The sequence below is a fragment of the Cydia fagiglandana genome, chromosome 1 (genome assembly GCF_963556715.1).
Source record: "Cydia fagiglandana chromosome 1, ilCydFagi1.1, whole genome shotgun sequence".
NCBI lineage: Eukaryota > Metazoa > Arthropoda > Insecta > Lepidoptera > Tortricidae > Cydia > Cydia fagiglandana.
In genome coordinates, this window is record NC_085932.1 from 10,276,655 (window position 1) to 10,300,767 (window position 24,113).

Genomic DNA, 24,113 nt, shown 5'->3' on the forward strand with positions numbered 1-24,113 from the left:
GCCAAAATCGAAAATTGTAATTTTGTTAACTGCTAAAGGCGGCAAATTTAAAAAATGAAGGCGCGAAGGGATATCGTCACAGAAAATATGAATTTCGCGCCTTTTTCTACTGACAAGATTTGCTTGACCATCTATACCAAATGTATACGTAGGAAGTGGCGCCTTTAATAATTTTCTACAATTTCTTGTCGGACTATAGCCTGGCCGCTGTCGTCCGGAACTTGCTAAGATTTCCGTACGGAATGACAGGTGGGAAAGGGACGTCGCTCTACAAATGCTTAGCGCTATCTCGCTTGCTCATGTCATTCCGTGGGTGAACGGTTGGTTTTCGAACAAACCCTAATAAAATTCAATCTCTTATCAGTCTGTGCCATAGACTTATAATATATAAAGACGGTGTCTCAGCGAGCTGTCACTGTTGCCACTTTTGTTTAGTGTACGATTAACAATGAGGCCCACGTTGCTGTAGCCATGTCGATAAAGTCATATCGATAAACTATCGACATTTCTTACAATTTTAATTTTACTTCAAAGGCTTAACGATACCTAAAATGACCAAAAACGCTTTTATTCTTTATTGTGGTTATCAGATCACAATTTTATAGTCACGCCCCAGCAGGGAACCAAGGGAAAGTTCAGATATTTAATAAAAATACATAAATACCTCCTAAAAAGAGGTGTTCCGCAATAATTGAATTATATTATAATATATTCATTATCCATTAGCATTTCAATTATGTGTAACGAAGATATTAAAGCTTCAATTAATCGCTATTTCGTTCCGCTGTGTAGCGTTTATCGATATATAACATGATTAAAATCGACTTTTCACATCCCTAAAAGAGCACCATATACGCTTTTACGCACACATACACAGCCTGGGCGCATCAAGAAAGGCAACACTTGATTTGAAGTCCACCTTGTCAACAGTATGGTTGTCCTTTTTTGAGAAACGGCATTTTTAAAAGCAGGGCTGCCAGATCGTATAATAGGCTACGAAATTCGTATAATGAAATTATTTTCGTATACATGTCGTATAGTTGGTCAATCGGTATAATTGGATACGAAAATAATTTTTAAGAAAAAAAAACCGACTTCTATGGGGCCCGGTGAAAGATTATGGTAGATGGTGCACTATGTAGAAAAGGAGGTAAAACCAGTACTTTCTAGTAGCATTTCGTTTCCGTAAGGGTCGTAGTTCTAGCCTAACCTAACCCACTTCTCTGATTGCAGTTCAGTTCTGTGAGGATCGTAGTTCGAACCTAATCAAACCCACTTTTCTAGTAGCATTTCGTTTCTGTAAAGCCCGCAGTCCTAACCAAACCTAACCCAATTTTGTTTGGTCTGTGAGGATCGCAGTTCAAACCTAACCTAACCTACTTAACGGCACATGCCATGCGGTGTACGGGGGTTTGAGCGGGAGGGGTTTGGCATCATCATACTATATACCTACATTTTATGGTAGGTAATCATAGCGGTTTATTTAGTTTAGGTATCATAGTGATTTTCCGGGTCAAGGTCCAGGTCTCTGAGTCCGAGTCCGGGTCCGAGTCTGGGTCCGAGTCCGGGTCCGGGTCCGAGTCCGGGTCCGAGTCTGGGTCCGAGTCCGGGTCAGAGTCCGGGTCCAAGTCCGAGTCCGAGTTCAGGTCCGGTTCCGAACCGGATCCGGGTACGAGTCCGGGTCCCAGTCCAAGTCAAAATCGAAATTCGAAATCACCAAACGTGTACTATGCGTCGTTGAAGAGTTCTGTTCTGATCATCATCAGCAGTTCCACTTCATCAAATGCAACAGTTTTTAATGTAAATGCTTGATTTTATGATGAAAATACAGAAAATTATGTAAGTATGCCTTTAAGATTTGAAGAGTTCCCTCGATTCCTTATGGATCCCATCATCAGAACTCGAGCTTGACAGAAATGTGGCTTAAAAACCAAACTTGCTTAACAAACATAACGAAGAGGACAAATCGCCAAACGTGAACTATGCGTCGTTGAAGAGTTCCGTTCTGATAATCATCAGCAGTTCCACTCCATCAAATGCGACAGTTTTGAATGAAAATGCTTGATTTTCTGATGAAAATACAAAAACCTCTATACGCATGCCTTTAAAATTTGAGGAGTTCCCTCGATTTCTCATGGATCCCATCATCAGAACTCAAGCTTGACAAAAATGTTGCTTAAAAACTTAACTTGCTTAACAAACATAAGGAAGAGGACAAATCGCCAAAGGTGAACTATGCGTCGTTGAAGAGTTCCGTTCTGATCATCATCAGCAGTTCCACTTCATCAAATGTCACGTTTTTGAATGTATATGCTTGATTTGTTGATAAAAACACAAAAATCACTATATGTATGCCTTTAAGATTTGAGGAGTTCCGTCGATTCCTCATGGATCCCATCATCAGAACTGGATTTTGACAAAAACGGGACCAATCTGTATGCATATACATGCAATCAAAAAAAGAATTTTTAAAATCGGTCCAGTAATGACGGAGATATGGAGTAACAAACATAAAAAATAAAAATAATAAAAAAAAACATACAACCGAATTGATAACCTCCTCCTTTGGGATTTGGAAGTCGGTTAAAAAACACCGATGTTAAACTACTGTCAATGCTTCAAAAAACCGGGCAAGTGCGAGTCGGACTCGCGCACGAAGGGTTCCGTACCATAATGCAAAAAAAGAAACAAAAAAAAGCAAAAGAAAAAACTACTGTTACACGATTACTGTTACTGTTATACGATTTAATGGAACGGCAACTACTTAAATACACGTCAACGCGGGCTATAACCGCGAAAAACCAAGTGCGCAAATTGCGGGCATCTTTCTCTGTCACTATTATTACGCTGTCATTGGAGTAAAAGAGAAATATCCCCGCAATTTGGGGGCTTACCGCACCGAAAACCGAAATTCACCAGTTATTAAAAAATCGATTTAAAATTATAGTTTTTTTTGTACTCGTATAATGCAATCGAATTTCGTATAATTGCGGCCACATGATCGCATAATCAAGATTTATGTACTGGCAGCCCTGTTTAAAAGAGCGGGGAGAGAGAAATGATACTATACTTGGTCAAGCAGATCTTGTCAGTAGAAAAAGGCGGCAAATTTGAAAATTGTAGGCGCGAAGGGATATCATCTCATAGAAAATTTGAATTTCGCGCCTTTTTCTACTGACAAGATTTGCTTGACCGTCTATAGTTGCTGCGCCGTGAAAGAGAACAGAAAACGTTGGGCCCTTGGTCTGTGCTAGAGTTTTACTGGTAACACAAAGCTAAACGTCATTTTTATGATTATGTCTTCCCGAAATTAATTTATGGTTTGAGCGGAATACATGTAAATAGAAATCAATAAATAAGTGCTTGAAATAAAAATATACAGTTATTATGGTGAATACACAGTTCGCGTTATCATGGGAAGCTCACAAAAAGAATGTGTGCAATGGTTTAAGTTCATTGCAACAGGTAAGGACAGTACGCGATTTATAAAACTAGGTAACTTGCCATACAATTTTTATATTTTTTGTTTATTTATACCTACTCACAGTTAATATTCCCCGATAACGTGGCAGGTTGTTTTGCTTGGAATATTTATTAAACAATAATGGTCCCCAAACCAAATAATTCAAAGTACTTACACAGAATGTACAGGAGATTACTGGTCGAAAGTAAATTGGCTTAACAAGTTTGGTTTCATAAAAATATCTATGCAAAATGTTAATTTTATTTAAATAAAAGACACACTGATCTGTGAAAAATTTGATAGGAAGTAAAGGAAGAAAAACATTGTTTTTCAACCACAACCTAGAGGTTACCAAGGTGTAATACAAATTAAGTATTTGTTGGTTTACAGAATGGCGAATTTGTAGACATGACTTTAGCTGCAGATGGTCACATGGTGAAAGTGCACCAGATTGTCATGGCACTGGCTAGCCCCTACATCAAAGATCTCATAGCATCAGCACAGTGCCCTCATCCTGTCATATTCTTGAATGTATGTATGTTGTTTTTTCATTAAGACTAGTTAAAGATTATATTAGTTGTACAGTCAGCAGCATACTATTTTTAGGTGTTCATACTGTCTCCAACCCAATATACAATTTCTTACTATTAAAAAAAAAGTGCTATTAGTCAATAAAAGTTTCAGTACAATCTTGCTAATCCGTCAATAATGTTGACACAATAGTACCGAATCAGTGGAAAATTTGGATTACTGGAAGTTAAAGCAAATCTGCACATATTTTGATATGTTTTTAAATATGATGTGTAAATACACCATACAAAAATAATAAATTCAATGTAAATTCGACCATTATAATAATATAGTTTGAGCCATATTTAGAAAGATAGTGTGATAATATAATCATAAATAGAATGATCATGCATCCCAAGTTTAGTACTCATTACTGGGTGTGGGTGCACCCCACCATTGAAGTACCTAAGTTTTTAGTAAGTTCCTTACCTTATGTTACAGAGAATATCTTATTCAACATTATGCTCAATACTTGAGTACATATACACGGGGGAAGTGCTGGTGAACAGTGAGGATTTGAACCAACTCATAGAGGCTGGTAATGAATTACATATAAAGGGATTGGAAGACATGGTATTAAATCTATGAACTTTTCAATTTACAATATTTTTTCTGCAATAGCATATCTTGAGGGTTCGGGTGTGGGAATTATTTAGTGCGTTTATTGTTTATTGTAAAATAGTTACTAAACTATGAATTAAAACTCACACTTTGCCGGTTTTTATTTATTTTTTGCCTAGTTTAAAGTACAATTCCCACACCCTAAACTCCTGAATATCAGTTAGTGATTTGTCTTTAATTTATATCAATATTTGTCTGCTTTGTACTCTTTAATTTTTGTAACAATTATTTTCAGAAAATAAGCCAATCTGCCCCCAGTAATCGGACCTCCGTTCACTATGAATCTAATGCGCAATCACAAAATGAAGATGAAGATGTTTGTTTCTTTGAGATTAGTGATATGCCAGAAAAAGATTCTAAGTAAGAGATATATACTAAAAATATGCAAGTACTACAGTCTAATTATAATCTAATGATTTATGTAATGACCAATTGTGGTCATAATTGTATAAGTTATGCTGGTTATGCATGTTTACAGTTACACCTTAAAACCTTTTTTTTTCTTGTAGTAACAATTTGAATCTTTTGCAGGAATTATGACGACAAAGAATATATTTTAGGCACAATAGATAATGTGAAATCAGTAGATGAGTCCTTCATGGAGTTACAAGACGAGATGGAAAGCAATGTCGTGGCAATGACAGATACGGATCACAAATTTGACCCAGTAGCTAGTAAAAGTAAGTTAACTATGCCGAGAATTGTAAGCATAGAATGGAGTTTTTTTTTATTGGAACCCACCCACAGTTGCTGGTCAAACCAACCAGTGTTTAACCCTTTGAACACCACGCTTATTATATTAAACCTTATCTGAATGCACCAAGGTTGATATTACACTAATTGTGCGCGTCTGTTCAAGTCTTCAGTGGTCAAAGGGTCAATCAATAATAAACTTAGTTGGCTGGTAAGGAATGCCTCAGTATTTAAATTCTTGAATTGTGCAATAAAATTTTAAAAGAAAGCTAGTGACTTAGTGTTATAGTTCACCACACTTGACTGAAATTTTTATTCCAGACACCGGCGTTATCCAGTATACAGTGTCAAACCAGGGCAGCATACAGATGATTCTGAACAGATACGTGTACTACCTGAAGCATACGAACCGTAACAACAGTAGGCAGTGGCGGTGTGTTGACTACGTCACGTCTATGAAGTGTCCCGCGCACGTGGTCACTAAAGACGACGTTGTTGTTCAAAGGTAATAAAAAACCGGGCAAGTGCGAGTCGGACTCGCGCACGAAGGGTTCCGTACCATAATGCAAAAAAAAAAAACAATAAAAGGCAAAAAAAAAACGGTCACCCATCCCATCCAAGTACTGACCACTCCAGACGTTGCTTAACTTTGGTCAAAAATCACGTTTGCTGTATGGGAGCCCTATTTAAATCTTTATTTTATTCTGTTTTTAGTATTTGTTGTTATAGCGGCAACAGAAATACATCATCTGTGAAAATTTCAACTGTCTAGCTATCACGGTTCGTGAGATACAGCCTGGTGACAGACGGACGGACGGACGGACGGACGGACGGACAGCGAAGTCTTAGTAATAGGGTCCCGTTTTACCCTTTGGGTACGGAACCCTAAAAATGGTATATTAAAAAAATATAGTCAGAGGTTATTTTTAGAAACTGACTTAGAATAGGGCACTAAAAAGCCAAAGCCACAAATAAAAGAAAAGTACTTGGGTACTTAACTGTTACGGCGTTGTTTGTAGACATATTACTTATGTTTTTATTTCTCTTACAGAATTGCTGCTCACATTCATCCTTTCCACGACAAGAAAATCCTTAAGAAAGTTCACGCCGGTTCAATATTTTCCGCGATACATGAAGCGGAAAAGCAAGGGAATGTACTACTAGGTAATAAACGGTCAAAACTAGCGCTTGCTGCAGAAGATGAGGGTAGTAAATAAATGGTAAAAAAATAATTGTTTTATTATTTTTCAAGTCAAAGGAAAGATATGTCAGCAAGGTTACATGCTGTGGAATCTGTATTTTGTCCTTTAACCTGTAATACAGTAAGCAGCAGTAAGTCGCTGCATACTTAGCCTTTATAAGGTATAAAGGTGTCAGAAATTATGCAAAATAGAACCATATCACTTTGAAATAAAGTTCAATCTTAGGTGGGAAATATGTTCCCTCTGCCTTGACCCTAATAGAGTTGCAAGCGCCTATAGGCTGCGATCGCCGCTTAGTATCACTTACTGTATGTCACTGTCGTGGTATAATGGGTATAAATGAAAGATCCAGTCAGCTACTATATTTTATTTATTTAAGATGAGGCTGCTTAACATGTATAATGACTCCATGGTGTTTTCCTTTGGATAAAAAACCACAAATTCACAATGATCTCATCTGAATGCCGCAAGGTAGGTGGTCTATAGACTACATCTACTATCGTGATAAACCGGACGGGCTATATCGTCGTTGCGCTTTCCAAAGCTGATATGTGTTCGATTTTTGATTGACAAATAGTTACCTAGCAACTAAACATGATTTGGTAAGCGCAACGACGATATATAGATGGTCAAGCAAATCTTGTCAGTAGAAAAAGGCGCGAAATTCAAATTTTCTATGAGACGATATCCCTTCGCGCCTACATTTTTCAAATTTGCCGCCTTTTTCTACTGACAAGATCTGCTTGACCAAGTATAGATCCATGTCTCAACTATAGTCTGTAAATCCATTTCCGTCAGTAGAAAAAGCGGCAAAATTAAAAAATGTAGGAGCGAATGGTTATCGCTCCATAGAAAATTAGAATAACGCGCCTTTTTCTGTTGACAAAGTTGTTTGACCGGATATATATAAAGTGTGAAAACTTTGAAGAGGCAGTACAGCCCATTGGCTGTCTTCAACGTAAGACCATTGTCTTAGCCTGTTCAGAACAAGGGCCGAACGTTTTCTGTTCTCTTTCACGACGCAGCAACTAGTATCATTTCTCTCTCCTCGCTCTTTTAAAATGCCGTTTGTCAAAAAAGGACAACCATACTGTTGACAAGGTGGACTTCAAATCAAGTGTTGCCTTTCTTGATGCGCCCAGGCTGTGTATCTGTATGTGTGCGTAAAAGCGTATATGTGTGCTCTTTTAGGGATGTGAAAAGTCGATTTTAATCATGTTAAATATCGATAAACGCTACACAGCGGAACGAAATAGCGATTAATTGAAGCTTCAATATCTTCGTTAAACATAAACATAATTGAAATGCTAATGGATAATGAATATATTATAATATAATAATATAATTCAATTATTGCGGAACACCTATTTTAGGAGGTATTTATGTATTTTAATTAAATATCTGAACTTTCCCTTGGTTCCCTGCTGGGGCGTGACTATAAAATTGTGATCTGATAACCACAATAAAGAATAAAAGCGTTTTTGGTCATTTTAGGTATCGTTAAGCCTTTGAAGTAAAATTAAAATTGCAAGAAATGTCGATAGTTTATCGATATGACTTTATCGACATGGCTACAGCAACGTGGGCCTCGTTGTTAATCGTACACTAAACAAAAGTGGCAACAGTGACAGCTCGCTGAGACACCGTCTTTATATATTATAAGTCTATGGTTCAGAAGAACGAATAAAAAACTATAAAACGTCAAAGCAAGTGTTGCTCGATTCATAAATCCAAACATTTACGTTTATTTTTAACATAAATTCTAACATAGGCAACATGAAACTACTAATAAGAAAGACGTAAGTTTAATAACTTATGCCACTTTATTCTCTAAAATGTTTATTTTATGTATAAAGTGGTTTATTTGCCATTGATTATTCGTTTTGTACAGGTATTCTTCAAAAGATATCAGTCTCACCCAAGGCCCCTACCTTTATTGTTCTATTTGACGGCGCAGCAACTAGTATCATTTCTCTCTCCTCGCTCTTTTAAAATGCCATTTGTCAAAAAAGGACAACTATACTGTTGACAAGATGGACTTCAAATCCAAGTGGCCCCTTTTTAGGCGACCCGGGTTGTGCATGTGTGCGTAAAAACGTATATGTGTGCTCTTTTAGGGATGTGAAAAGTCGATTTTAATCATGTTATATATCGATAAACGCTACACAGCGGAACGAAATAGCGATTAATTGAAGCTTCAATATCTTCGTTAAACATAAACATAATTGAAATGCTAATGGATAATGAATATATTATAATGTAATAAAATAATTCAATTATTGAGGACCACCTATTTTAATAGGTATTTATGTATTTTAATTAAATATCTGAACTTTCCCTTGGTTCTCTCCTGGGGCGTGACTACAAAATTGTGATCTGATAACCACAATTAAAAAAAAAGCGTTTTTGTTCATTTTAGGTATAGTTAAACCTTTGAAGTAAAATTAAAATTGCAAGAAATGTCGGTAGTTTATCGATATGACTTTATCGACATGGTTACAGCAAAGTGGGTCGCTTTGTTAATCGTACACTAAACAAAAAGTGGTCCCACTGACAGCTCGCTTGGAAGGCATCTGTATACAGGGTGATTCAGGAGACGTGAGCAGGACTAACACTGCGCATTTCGTAAATTATAAGCAACTGTTTCCTATCAGTATTAGTGAGTTTAACGTTAATTTTCTAGTCGTGTTGAAAAAAAAAGTTATTAATTTATTTACGACATGGATGGTCACCCTAACATTAGAATACTAAACTATCGATATTCTGTGTCAAATTGAATGTCATCACTGTCATCACGGTCTGGTTACTTTTGAAAATTCGTATCTCGCCCAGGTTTGACATTTTATTTTCTTCGTAAAAGAGGTTTTATGTTTATTAATTAGGTCTTGTAGGGTGACCATGATTGTAGAGAATTAAATTTGCCCTCACCAAAAAGTTGAAAAATAGGAAAAAGTGTGGTTGTTTCACCCAAATACGACGGTGATCGGTCAATTATCAGTTACTGAGTGTGCAGGATTATTCCTGCTCACGTCTCATGAATCACCCTGTATATTCTTATATCTATGGTCTCACCAATGACAAAGATATTTTGGTTTTCATCCTATGGCAACACTGTCAACAAGTCGAGTCAAAGTTCATTATTTTCAACCTGAATTGGGTTATAGTATTTACGCTTTATAATTTAATTAAAATTATATTTTAACTAAAACTCAATTATTTTAGTGTGGAAATAAGTGTTCTAGTGCCTTAAATATGTACGCTTTAAACAAATGTCCTCATAAAAACCTGTGTTTAAAAAGTATAGCCCAGAGAAGTTATGCCAGCAAATGGAAAACAATTCGTGATGTTAATTATCAATATTTACAAAGAAGTAAGGTGCCTACAATGCACTTTCAGAAATCATTACCGAGACTGCCCATACCTGAGTTGAACAAAAGCACCGAGCGGTATCTTAAGGCATTGCGACCGCTTTTAAGCGACGACCAATTTAGCGCTGCGACCAGCCGAACAAATAACTTCATTAATAATGAGGGGAAAGAGTTGCAAGAGAAACTCGTAGCGAAAGATAAGGCAAACAAGCACACAAGCTACATTTCAGACTACTGGTTTGATATATATCTTCGAGATCGCAAACCTCTGCCAATCAACTACAATCCTCTAATCGTATTCCAAAATGATACGAGACCAGAATACAACCATCAGTTAATCCGGTCCACAAATTTGTTGATCAGTGCTGTGAGATTTATGGAGTCTCTGAAGGCACAGATATTGGAACCAGAAGTGTTTCATATGAATCCTAAGAAAAGTAATACACCTCTTTTTAGAACTGTAACAGGCTTATTGCCTGAGGCGGTGTCATGGTTTGTAATAACTGCACTTTATTTAACAGCTACTTGTTCTTGTCTGAAATCTGGAAGTCTGGTTGTGGTCAGTACTATAGTATTTATATGCTTCTTGAAAATACTTTGCTTAAATTCTCTTTATTAATATAATTTTCTTACAGGTATGGTGCCTACCTTTTCAAAGCGTTTCCTCTTGACATGAGTCAGTTTCCGGGTCTGTTTGGCGCGACCCGCATCCCTTTAGAGACTAAGGACAAGATATTCAGGGTAACAGACAGCCGGCATGTACTGGTGCAGCGGAGAGGAAACTTCTATGCCTTTGATGTTTTGGATGGTGATGGTGAGGAAATTTGTGTTATTATAACTCATGTTTAGTGCCAAAAAATGCATTACAAATTACATTGTTAAATTTGAACAATTTTACGGTTTAGACTCACATGTTTTCATTTCATTTCATTCATTTATTCCATTGTAAATACTGTAATCATGTTCATTTGTACATTTGCTCTTACATTTGGCAAGTAGGTACATGATACCCTGCTAGGGTGTACAATCTAGGATAGGAGGAGAAATATTAAATGTCAAAGAAATAAATAATAATAAAGTAAGACTAATTCATGCATCAAAGATGTTCACATAATCATTAATAATCATAAATCATAGTCATTCTAAAATAAAATTTAACAATAAAATATTAATAATTATAATAAAATTTATAAACTATCATTTTACATAATCATATTTTATCATTAAAAAAGTCTTCCATTGAATAATAACATTTTTCTAATAACATATCCTTTAACTGTTTCTTAAATAATATATCACTTCACTAATTTCAAGATTCAGGAAACTATTAATGTTGCAATGTTGCTAAGCACTGTAACATTATGTTTTTAGTCACTCGCGCGACATGTTTCGAAGAGCCTTTCTCAAATGTTAGTCTGCCTCACAACAGTTAAAATTCCGTATTTTTCTTCTATCACAGGTAACATCCTCGCACCAACGGAAATACTAGCCAACCTGAATAAAATCATCAATGACAGTACTCCTGCAGCTGAGCACCCTCTAGGAGTCCTAACTTGCCAGAACAGAGACGAGTGGGCCAGGCAAAGGGCCCACTTGGAGCAAACAGGAAATAAAGATGTCCTAAGTAAAATTGATTCGGCCATTTTCAACTTGGTGCTTGATGATGAAATTATTGGTGAATCAAAACATGCTCTATTAAAGAATTATTTACATGGAGACGGTCTAAATAGGTAAATAATTACTTTTAGTTTCAAGACTGCTACTGTGTTGCAATTACCAAATTCTGCCTTGTACTGTACTGTATATACTGTACTGATATATGTACACATTAAAAAAATAGAGTAGTAAGAACTATTGAAATGAATTTTATGATTTTCTCTGAATCTCTTTTATTAGTGTGAGAATTTAAAAGCTTTTTGGCTATCATAACCTAACCTAATCCCTATAATTGGTACAATCACTAGTATTTAAGAATCGAGCAACTGCCATCCGATATTCTAATCCAGGGGGAAACGAGGGATTGTTGGGATGAGTCTGGGGTTTTAGCCAGTACTACTGTACTAATGAAAACTAATATTATTATTAAAGTATCTCGCCTGTTATACTATAATGCTGTCCCGCTTGCACGGTGGCATTGCCTGCTTTATGGGCGGAACAGCTATACATATAATTACGGGCGTGCGATAGAGATAGGAAAGGGGCAAGTCAATGTACGAAATTATTCATACTTTGTATCCTTAATTTGTCAATGGAATTCCATTCAGGTGGTTTGACAAGTCCTTCAGCCTTATCATCACCGGCGATGGTGTCTCTGGCATAAACTTCGAGCATTCCTGGGGTGACGGTGTTGCAGTACTGAGGTTCTTTGAAGACATCTATGCTGAGACCACAAAGAAGCCTTTCGTTCATCCGGACACGAAGCCAGCCAGCAGCAACATTAGTGTTACTAAATTAGGTATGAGCATGGACAAAAAAAAAAACCAGAACACCAACAGTGTCTGTCTAAACTCTCTAGTTACGGAGTGAGCACTCTATGTATTTTTAGGGTTCCGTACCTCAAAAGGAAAAAACGGAACCCTTATAATAGGATCACTAGTGCGTCTGTCTGTCTGTCCGTCGGTGACAGCCTAATTTCTCGGAAACTACTGGACCAATTAAGTTGAAATTTGGTACACATGTGTAAATTAGTGACCCAAAGATGGACATGTTTTTTTATAATTTTCAATACTTGGATTCAAAGTTATTTAAGAAAATAGCCAAAAAATTACCATTTCCCCCTCTTTATCTCCGAAACTACTGGGTCTAAAATTATGAAAACAATACACAAAATAGTTCTTTACCTAAAGATGACAGAAAAACCTATTAGAAATGTGCAGTCAAGCGTGAATCGGACTCATGTATGGAACCCTAGAAACGCGAGGCCTACTCGCACTTGGCCGGTTTTTTCTCTATAGTCTATGGTCTATGGTATCACTTTATTGGTGTATACAGCCTAATGAATTCTAACTTCACCTTTCAGATTTCAAGTTGGATGATAAATCAAAACAATTTGTTGACAAAGCTAAGAAGGAATACAAGGAGTGGTATGAATCATTAAGCATCGACTACATTTTGTACGAAGGGCTAACAAAAGGTGCTTGCAAGAAGTATAAAGTCAGTCCTGATTGTGTAATGCAGCTCAGCTTCCAGGTATGTTAAAATATACCACATAAGGCCGGCAACATACTTTCAACCCTTCTGGTGTCCATGGGCGGCGGTAATCGCTTACTATCAGGTGGATCACCTCGTTATCTGCGTCTGCTCATTGGCCTACTAACAAAAAATATGCATGTGGCGCTGTGAGCCAAATTATCTGGTTTCTTGAGAACTCTCAGTTTTGTTTTCAAAGTCCTCATGTACTTGTACAAGTACAAATTTAAAAATTTGGAATTCTGGAAATAAAAGTAATAAGTAAGTATTGTGATATTGGGCTTGAAAAACAATTATTTCTATAAATTATAACTTTTATACAGCAGCCAATAACAGATTAAGGAAGTTGCGCGATCATTTTGACGACCAGTCTGGCCTAGGTAGTGACCCTGCCTGTGAAGCCGATGGTCCTGGGTTCAAATCCCAGTAAGGGCATTTATTTGTGTGATGACACAGATATTTGTTCCTGAGTCATGGCTGTTTTCTATGTATTTAAGTACATATTTATATATCATATATGTCGTTGTCTGAGTACCCACAACACAAGCCTTCTTGAGCTTATTTATTATTATTTTTACTATCTCAATTCGTTGTCCAGTCCAGAACTCCAGACCAGACTACCAACCAAAATTTACCTGATCATCGTTGGGGCGATGGTGTTAATACTTTTATACTGTGTAGTTAGACATTAGAGAACTCGCAATAGTTATTTACGATACAAGTGCGGAAAAGACGAAATTCAAAACGAGTGGCGATAAATTAAAGCATGACCGAAGGGAGTGTTTTAAACCGACACGAGTTGCGAATTACCTATTACGCACGTCGTTTTACAGTACCTACACTTGGCCCTTTACACTTTGACATACGCACGGAAAGTGCTCTTTCCTGCACTAGTGCGGGAAAGTTAAACCATATGTACTGTAAAAATAAATAATATTTGTTTCCAGGCTGCATATCACCTGCTCCATGGTAAATTCGTCGGCACCTATGAATCATGTAGCACTTCGGCGTTTAAGCACGGCAGAACGGAAACTATGAGGCCTTGCACTGAAAAAACGAAGGTAGGCTGTAGGCAGGTCCCGTAGCCTCCAGGGGGCACCACCCCACACTAACGACTTTTGAACGTCGGCGTCTTTTGCCAGCGTCTTGTCAGCGCCTGCACAGCGATCTTGCCCTGACGCGGGCGCTGACAAGTCGCCAACGTTTGAAAGACTTTAGAGACGTCGCGTCGTCGCTGCGTGGATGCTGGTGAGACGCTGGCGCTCAATAAACGCTGCTGCCGTCGCGCCGACGTTGCGTTGACGCAACGCAAAAGTTGCCTCGCCGTTGTGCGGGCGCTGGTATGACGACGACGCTCAAAAGATGCTAGTGTGGGGTGGCCCTTTTACGTGCATAGTCATCAAACTTCATGTTGCACTGTTTGGCCTTCATGTGCATAAGGACCTTTCTATCAGAAAAGGTTCCTTAGGTTGGTATTCCACCTGTCCAATTTCTTGGTTCAATGTGTGTTTGCGTCTAAAATTTTGCTTAATAAGACTCATGATGTCATGATAGGTGAATGTAACTACCGGCTGGCGGCGACTATCTCTAATCTGTTATCACTTGTCTGATACCAGTCTAACAACCTATTTGTTACTCATTACCAGAGAGCGCAACTTTGGTGCCGATGACGTCATTATGACGTTAAGTCGCATATAGGATGTTTTTTTAAAACAACATTGTAACACCTCAATGATTCTTAATAATGATAATATGTATATAAATATAATTGTTTATTTATAAAAATGCTTGGTAATTTACACAAAAAATAATGTAAACATTAAAAAACGATACGAAACGATCTCCTTCTCGTTCAATATGCTTTGTTGTTTTCAAATGTTTCTCTATATTGCTTGCTTTTGCTGTTAAATTTTGGTCACATTTTTTCATTTTTTACAATCAGAAAAGGAAATTTCTGCAAATACGGGTGCATAGATTCCATAGCGACTTTTTTGTTTTTAACGTGACAAAGACAGTTAGTTATGTTTTTATACGTGGCCAGTACGTATAAAAACTCTCAACTCAAGTGAAATATCAGTAAACTAAAGAGGCTAATAAGTTGTTATTTGTTTAAGTATCTATAATCTAGATAACAACACTCTGTATTTAGCTTCACGTCATACGTCTGTCATCGGCACCAAAGTTGCGCTCTCTGCTCATTACGCTGATAAGTTTAACATAATAATCTAGATCAAATATTATTCATACTCGACGAAGGTTTAAAGTAGATAGGTACCTATAGTTTGTTTTTATCTTTCCGTCATTATGATGAAGTATGTAATCAAAACTTAAAGAAAGTGTGACTATGGAGAAGACAAAGGGAGGAAGTGACTGTATACTTGCCTATACATAGAATGAACTCGAAAATGACTCGTTTTTAGGGTTCCGTACCCAAAGGGTAAAACGGGACCCTATTACTAAGACTTCGCTGTCCGTCCGTCCGTCCGTCCGTCCGTCCGTCTGTCACCAGGCTGTATCTCACGAACCGTGATAGCTAGACAGTTGAAATTTTCACAGATGATGTATTTCTGTTGCCGCTATAACAACAAATACTAAAAACAGAATAATATAAAGATTTAAATGGGGCTCCCAATCCCATACAACAAACGTGATTTTTGACCAAAGTTAAGCAACGTCGGGAGGGGTCAGTACTTGGATGGGTGACCGTTTTTTTTTTTGCTTTTTTTTTTTTGCATTATGGTACGGAACCCTTCGTGCGCGAGTCCGACTCGCACTTGCCCGGTTTTTTTTAACGCATGTGTAGTTATTTGACTGGGTTAATATAAGACAAATTCATCGTGCTTCAAATTTGACAGCTGACATAGATGGCGTTGCACGGCACCGTGCGGTAACATTGGTTATCTAAAATTGACTTCAATCAATTACATTTAATTAATCAATCCAGTGACCACAAAACAGCATAGTGAAGTAAGAAAACCTATAAAGGTATTAAAATCCTATCATTCTCCCAGGCGTTCTGCGAAGCCCTTCACTTAAACAAGACCTCACAAGGGGAGCTCAGTGCAATGATGCAAGAATGCTCCAAATATCACTCCGAGCTAGTGAAAGACGCGGCGATGGGCCAAGGATTCGACCGTCACATGTTCGCGCTCATGAAGATCGCTGAAGAGTATAATCTGCCACGGCCTGAGCTCTTTGATTCTTATGAATATAACTTCCTGAACAAGTCCATACTGAGTACTAGTACGCTGTCGTCGCCTTCAGTTATGGGAGGAGGTTTTGGACCGGTGGCTACGGAAGGATTTGGTATTGGGTAAGTTCATCGTATTATTAGTAGTTGCCCTAGCACGTACCTACAATCGCCTGCGCTAGCGGTGTTCCAGTTAAGTAAACTTTCCCTTACTACCTGCTTGCAAGGCGTTCAAACGCGTATCTCCTTAAGGGTGGAGCACCGCGAGCGCAGGCGATTATACCAATGAGTTTCTTGGACCTATTTTAACCCGTGGAGCGCCCCATATTTACCGTAGTATGGAACTCCTATACTAATTACCAGAACACATGTGACAGTAGAGCGCTTCACGGGTCAAGAAACATTGTTTTAAATTTTTTACCAATCGCTTTTCGGCTAATATCGTGAGGAAACTGAACTAATCCCTGTTTAACTTCTATTACCCCCTCTTAGGGTTAACCCCCTCTGAACTGGAAGGTCAGATCAGATAGCAGTCGATTTGGTAAAACTAGTGCTCGTGCCATACGATAACTTTTTAAAGCGGCCCCTGTGCTTCTTTAGGAATGAGGAAGAAGTTAGGCAGTCTTACAGCTCCCTAGTGATAATTATGAGCATTATTGCAAAAACAATAGGGTCTAGAAAGATTTTACTTTTATAAATTAGAATCCATTTACTGCAATGTGTATAATATTCACCTCTGAAAGTCAAAAGGTGTTTTTACAAGCTTTTATTGAACTTGGAAATGTTTGTATGTAAGTATGTATGTACGTTCGAGGCAAATCTTGCAAGCTAAATTATATCCACTTCCCATTATTTGATTGTGCTGAAACCTCACATACATGATTATTTAGCAGCAGTTTTCAAGAGGCAAGTCATTAGTGTTCTTGGCCACCATACTACACAACAACAATAGTAAGCAATTTAACATGTTACGATCATTTATGTAATTTTAAAATTTAGTATGTTTTAAGATATTTTGTGTTTTTTTTTTTATAATTTTAGGATAGTTTTTGCTCGTTGTTACTTATTGTTCTTGCTGTGCTCACTAATTTTGGATGGCATTTTTATACAAAGCCTACCACTTTTATTGTAATCATGCATTGAATGTCGTCTGTATAGTGTGCCTTATGAATAAAATAAAATAAAATTTAAGTTGGATGACAAATATGCAGTATCATGTAACCATCGAGCTGATCTGATGATGGACACAGGAGGTGGTCATAAGAACTCTGTGATTAAGCGACGCAACCTAATTGTAATTGTCTCGATGAGTGTTAGTTGCTTAGTGAAAGAAACTATAACTATAGTTCGTTTTTTAGCATTAGAAAGAACTTTTAAGAATGTAAGCGATCTTGGCACGTCTTTTAATTATAAACGCTTTTTAAAAATCAATAACTATTACTTATGAAAGCAGAAGAATATAAATGGTCGTATTAGATTCATAATTGTTACATATTTGCAGTAACTTATTTTTAAAATGTGTTTTTCAATTAAAAGGCACATCAAGATTGTTTACCTAATTTCTAATGCTAAAAAAAACGAAGTATAGAATGACATTTTTGACTAAAAACTTGTTTTCTCTTCAGGTATTCAGCCTTCCCCGACAAGTTAGGCGCAGCGGTCACCAGCTACAAATCTCACAACAACAGCACAGAGTTCGTGAAGGCCTTGCACCAGTCCTTTGAAGATATCACTAAAATTATATCTACGTGATTTAAAGGCAAAAGTGACGCAAAATAGAACTAAGTTACTTATGAGTGGTTTCAAGCTAAATATAGCCATGTTAGGCGTAACATGACTATATTTAGCATACTATAATTAAAAGTGGTTGGCGTCCTAAAAACGATAAAATACATTACTTGGTAGTAGCACCAAGGAGGTATGAACTCACGACCTTCCGTGTTTTTATCGATTTGAGTGTTAAAATGTTACATTAGGTAGTTGGGTATTTGATTCTGCTCAGCCAACCTCATGTGCCTTACAATGCATTTAGGATAGGAATAAGATAATAAAATTTTATAAAGATTACTATTTATTCATCTACACATACATTTGTTAACCTAAGTAAAACAATAGATTTTAAATATTTTTTTAACTATTTATAAGTAAACATTATATTTGAAAAAGCATTTAGCTTTGTCGACGATAGAATGTAATTTGGGTGTCAAACAGATGTAACGGTAGATCACTAAATCTTTGATAAAATACACTAAATATTTAACCCTTTACCAGGCTAAGGAATATATATTTTCCACATACGGCACTTCAAGCATGTGTTCTATTTTCAATGAGTAAGACTGACATTCGATTGTCATTTTTGAAATGTCAGCCTGGTAAAGGGTTACCCCCTTGACCGCCAAATACGTCAACTGATGCGCGCGGCTCAGCCCAATATCAACCTTCGTGCATTCCAATAAGGTTCACGCTCACACGCCGCGCACGATATGCGTAGCGTTCTAGTGTGTTTTGTATACTTTGTATATATTGTCACATAGATATTAGGTTCTGATAAATAAATAATATATTTCATTTGCTATTGTTTCATTCTCTCGAAACACTGCAGTAGAACAAAACCAAATGTAAGGCCTTTGAACTGAAAATGCAGCCTTTACGTCATGATAAGTATGTTGCTGTAAGTATAGATAGACAATGACGGATTTACGTTGGTAACTATTATAGTTCATCGTTTTACAGCAGAACCTCGATTATCCGAAAGCTGCAGCCGAAAAACTTCAATAAATAACTCGATTTTATAAAAAAAAATGTTTAAAAAAGGATTCATATTTTTTGTTGTTGTATTCTAGTTAGGTGGTCTATTTCAACGTTAATATAATAAACATCAGATTTAATATAAGTACCTACTGTTTCTGTTTTCATGTAAAAAGGTTTTGTGATATGGCCCAATGTGAACTCAACTGTACACATACACCGACCTTTGTCCACTCCACCGTATAAAAGCAGAGAGGAGTGTCATATTTACGGCTAAAAGGTAGTTTGTACCTATAGGTGTACAATGGTTACAATGTTTGTGTGTGTATGTACGTAAACAGCTCTATGGCGAGTTCGCGGCGGCGCTTACAGACTGTTATCGATTACGCTCTGTCCATCATCTAGGACTAGCCCAGTGCTATTCATAGTTGTTCCTTGCAACTTTATTAAGAGCCTCTAATTAACTAGTAGAATAGACCAATGTTTATACTATTAGTGGGTCTGTGAGCCGTATAGATCTGCCTCTCTATCGCTTTTGCAAAATCAAACTATAGAGAGGAAAAAATAGACGAACGAATGAAAGGTTCGCTGTAGTTGCGGTAGGGCCTCTGCTGTTAAGAAATGCGATCTATAGTGAAAAACAGCTAAACAGACAAAAGCATTTATGCTCAGTCTTAAATGGAGACCCTTCGCGCTCGCTCGGTCGAAAAAGTCTACTGGTAAGGACGTGACTATGAATACGCACCACATCTACGCAGTAATGGCAGAATCAGTAATAATTCAACGTTCCGTTATATGTATAGCGTCTTAAATGGAAATGTATTTTTATAGTAATACAGTGGTGTAAAATACAAACTAAAGGATTTAAGTCATTTCTGATGAATATTTTTCAGCTGGTATAATTGAATAATTTTATTTGCACACGGGATCATTACAATGTACTGTAATGTTACACAATCAAGAACGAATTGGCGTAGTAGGAACGTGTTTTAAGGCGTTTTGACAGTCGGAGTTTGCGCGTTGAAAATGTCAAAGTTCACTCGTAGTTCTCCATTGGAGCGTTTGTTTGGTGTGAATAAGAAATAAAATAATGTTTGTGTGATAATGTGTCATTGTTGTGATGTGATATTTTTAAAACCATTAATTAGGATGTGAAATCAGGTTAGTTATGAATGTAATCATTGTATATTATGTATTATAGTTAAAGTTGTGAGTTATGCTAGTACGTTTTTATCGATAGAAGATGTAACGGTAAGTGTACAATGTATTTAAAAAAAGCAGTAACAATATTTAAGTAACTAAGCTATATAGAACGAATTGTGTGATACAGTATCACTTTTATCAAATTCAATGTTGAAACACACCCATAACATTTGACCTTTATGTTATAAGAATGAACTATCTATTTTCTTTGCCCTCAAAAAAAATAACTGCAGTATTTTCTTAGAATTATAAGTGTTTGATGTATACAAGCATTTGCACCAGGTTTATGACCATGACCTCACCTCTGTACAAAGGTTAATGTGAAATACATATTAATTAGGTAATTAGAACTTGTGCCTGTGTCAGCAGCCATTACTTTTAATGGGCCATACAATTATTATACATAATTAAAATAAGATTAATAAAGTTTAAGTATTAAGTTTAATACTTGAACTACTTTATTAATACAGTACTGTTGTACATCCACATGTGTATGTTGTAACATGACATTATTAAGTCTGTTTTATTAGTACATTACTACAGAGGCCGGGACAAAAGGGGTTGCCGGCCGAAGACATATAGACGGATAGGTCTGAGCGCGGGCAACCCCATTTCCCGCCGAGGTATGTATAGTGCTTTTCTCAAACATGCAATGAAATAAATAAAATAAAAAATCCACGAAACCCAAGTTTTATTTATAGAAAAAACTAAAAGTAAACTACACCCAAAATATAACTAAACACGTACCATCTTTATCACGCGTATGTTTTACACGAGTCGTGTATTTTTACTACCCGTATATTTTCATGTATCTTTGATTTTTTCGCCTTGTATCCGTCTGACTGTCGTTTTCGTCACATAAGTTTACATAGTCTTTCATGTTGATATCATGTTTCACATACATCGTTGCTTTATGCATAGAGAAAATAAGTATAATTTCCACAGTGTTCACGATTTTGTAGTTACTTTCATTTCTTTAAAATATGCCACAAACCTGTTTCTAATAAACTGTAAGCCATTTTTCTTAGATTCTAAAATAATGAAATTGCCATAAGCAACCATATAGATACTTCGTCTTTGACTTGGCAGCAGAGGCAGCAAGTTATTTAAAATCAATTCTGGTTACGCTGCCAATTCCAACTCCTACGATTACAATTAAAATTAATTTCATTATTTTGTCGGGACTCATATTAAAGTAAAAAAATCAACAACGCACCATAAATCCAATAAAACAGAAATACAGAATGAAAATTTTTCAACTTTGCCTCCATAACAATTTAAAAAAATAACTACGCGTGTTTGAGTAGACCTTTTTACCGCTAACGTTTAGATGAAATATTTTAAATGTATTTATTTGTGTAGTTAAATTTATAATTTAAAATTACAGAATTTGGTTAATAATGTATTATTTATTAAGTTCATGTTGATTTAATACAAATAAAACTGCAAATTATAGCAAACATTGTTTTTTGTTTTTTTTTTTATAGGCGTAGTGGCAGAGTGTCATTACGAACCATAAAGCAAATACTGCCTCTAGTTTTTTTTAATGGCTGAATGCCACGATGCTGTGTCACAAATATCTGTGAAATGGAAATTAAAAAAGAGGACTTTGCCGGCCTAGGCCTGCAAGATTTGTATGAAATTCCATTAAATACCTCTTGTCCTAGCCGAACCTGAAACGTCATACTTCGCAGCCTATTATAAGGAACATAACATCAATATTTCATTGCATGTTTGAGAAAAAGTAATGTATTATTACTGTTAATAGTAAAGCAGCATAAGCTAAGGGGTAAGCTTATGATCAAAATAGAATAATAAACAAGTGTGCATTGATAAATGTGTGTGCACCATGTAAACGCAGAGATGCTACTGCCAAAAGGCAATTAAATTTTATAAGAATCTATTTGCATAATAAGATTAACAAAACATAAAAACTGAATGTAAGATAGAACTTGAGTAATGGTTTTGTCATTACTCATTAGACTAAACACAAACAAAGACAAACTGTTTTACCCTAACATATTCTTTTTACCTATCTCAGAAGTCGGAGACTCCGAAACTTAATCAGTAATTGTATTTTATTTTTAGTCATTTATTACTTGATTTACTCATAATCTTTTAGATTGAATATTAGGTAAATACCTAAATACTTAGTAAGGGCCCATCAAACACGTTTATCTAGACACGCGGCAGCGTGTCAAGCCAAGTTCAAGCAAAGGAACTGGCTAGTCAGCGCCAAGTGTAATATTACACGAACCACTTGGTGCCACTTTTGACCCTTCTATAACTCAAAACATCTTTAACGTAAACACATAAAACTACGTGTGTTTAATTATATCTATAATGACATCTAGAAGCCCAAATTTCATGAAGCTAGCTCAAACGGTTATAAAGATATGAAGGTCAAAAAGTCGTAAATTTTAAGACTGACTGACATACCTATAGTACCTAAACCTAACCTAGTTCCAGATGACCTAGAAGGATGAAATTTGGAATCCAGCTCAGTTTTTGTGTGAAAGCGTAGGAAAAAATCTAAAAATAAAAAAAAGTTATAAAATAGGGGGGGTCCCCATACAAAAAAACCATTTTTATTGTGACTGACATATAAGTACCTAAACCTAACCTACTTCCAGATGACCTAGAAGGATGAAATTTGGAATCCAGCTCAGTTATTGTGTGAAAGCGTAGGAAAAAATCTAAAAATAAAAAAAAGTTATAAAATAGGGGGGGTCCCCATACAAAAAAACCTGTAATACGCGCTAAACAACCGGCCAACGGTGTGTCGTTGGCGGCGCGCGGCACCACATAATTAATACAAAGAACAGAAGTAAAAAACATGCAGCGGAAACACAAGAAAAAACATTAAATCTCAATACCTGCCTAGTTTTCTTTACAAAAAGTATTGATATCCCATCAAAAACATAAATGTAAAAAAGGAGAGCCAAGTTCAATACAAAAATTATGCTTGGCTGTGGGGTTCGCCGTAAAAATAATGGAGATCTAAATGAGTGCCAAGTTCTATGCAAAATCCAAATATGTATTTATAGGAACAAAATAACATTATAAACAAGTATTAAACTCTATTTCTTTGCTTTATTGGATACCTATAACAATTGCTGTTATTTAAAAAAAATGTGAGATCTTAAAGTAGGTTAGATTTGGCTTGGCCAGTTTTTATCAGAATTACAAAATATATATGTTGAATAACTTTATAAAATGACTGATGTAATGAAAACTGGCCAAGTCAAATCTAACCTGCTTTAAGATCTCGCATTTTTTTTAAATAACAGCAATTGTTATAGGTATCCAATAAAGCAAAGAAATAGAGTTTAATACTTGTTTATAATGTTATTTTGTTCCTATAAATACATATTTGGATTTTGCATAGAACTTGGCACTCATTTAGATCTCCATTATTTTTACGGCGAACCCCACAGCCAAGCATAATTTTTGTATTGAACTTGGCTCTCCTTTTTTACATTTATGTTTTTGATGGTATGCCTTACATTTAAAACCTCATTATAGGATTTATATTGTGCCAAATTGTCACTCAATGGATTGTATAAAGTAAAACTGCTAAATACCTTCTTACTTAAGTGTGAAACTCAACCCATCAAAAATAAAGATAGATAATAAGTATAACAAAATGCTGTTTATACACATCCAGTGTCAAGAATAATCATTTCCTAAAATAACATAAGGCAAACTTTGTCTATTGACTTACTTATTATCAAGTATTTTGTCTTCAAACATTCTTGAAATAAGCTGAGACTTCTAAACATTTTGTTGTGACACACTGAATTGGTCGCATAGGAAGATTTAATACAATCATGTTTTCTTTGCAGACAATTGTTTATTTAATTTCT

The 24,113-nt window shown here is 36.2% G+C and overlaps 3 protein-coding genes and 1 long non-coding RNA gene across 5 annotated transcripts in view; 3 read left to right on the forward strand and 1 right to left on the reverse strand.

Moving 5' to 3' along the window:
* LOC134664014 (uncharacterized) overlaps positions 1–24,113 on the reverse strand; it is a 66,502-nt gene that overhangs the window by 26,537 nt on the left and 15,852 nt on the right. The gene's annotated exons all lie outside the window — the stretch shown is intronic.
* LOC134663625 (kelch-like protein 6) lies at positions 3,291–6,566 on the forward strand. Its single transcript, XM_063520046.1, has 7 exons — positions 3,291–3,465; positions 3,854–3,994; positions 4,475–4,606; positions 4,890–5,014; positions 5,186–5,334; positions 5,669–5,852; positions 6,399–6,566. Exons 1-7 carry the CDS (start codon positions 3,388–3,390, stop codon positions 6,562–6,564), a joined length of 975 nt encoding a protein of 324 aa, XP_063376116.1. The 5' UTR covers positions 3,291–3,387; the 3' UTR covers positions 6,565–6,566.
* Positions 9,669–18,866, forward strand: LOC134663818 (carnitine O-palmitoyltransferase 2, mitochondrial). The gene is made up of 8 exons (XM_063520330.1): positions 9,669–10,409; positions 10,553–10,731; positions 11,377–11,647; positions 12,182–12,372; positions 12,937–13,106; positions 14,054–14,167; positions 16,118–16,419; positions 17,922–18,866. The coding sequence occupies exons 1-8, from the start codon at positions 9,802–9,804 to the stop codon at positions 18,046–18,048; spliced, it is 1,962 nt and encodes a 653-aa protein (XP_063376400.1). The 5' UTR covers positions 9,669–9,801; the 3' UTR covers positions 18,049–18,866.
* Positions 19,813–24,113, forward strand: part of LOC134663736 (protein retinal degeneration B) — a 427,614-nt gene continuing 423,313 nt past the window's right edge. For both annotated transcript variants that reach the window (XR_010098172.1, XM_063520205.1), the window contains exon 1: positions 19,813–20,205. The gene's annotated coding sequence lies outside the window, so the exon portion shown is untranslated. The remainder of the gene's footprint in view (positions 20,206–24,113) is intronic.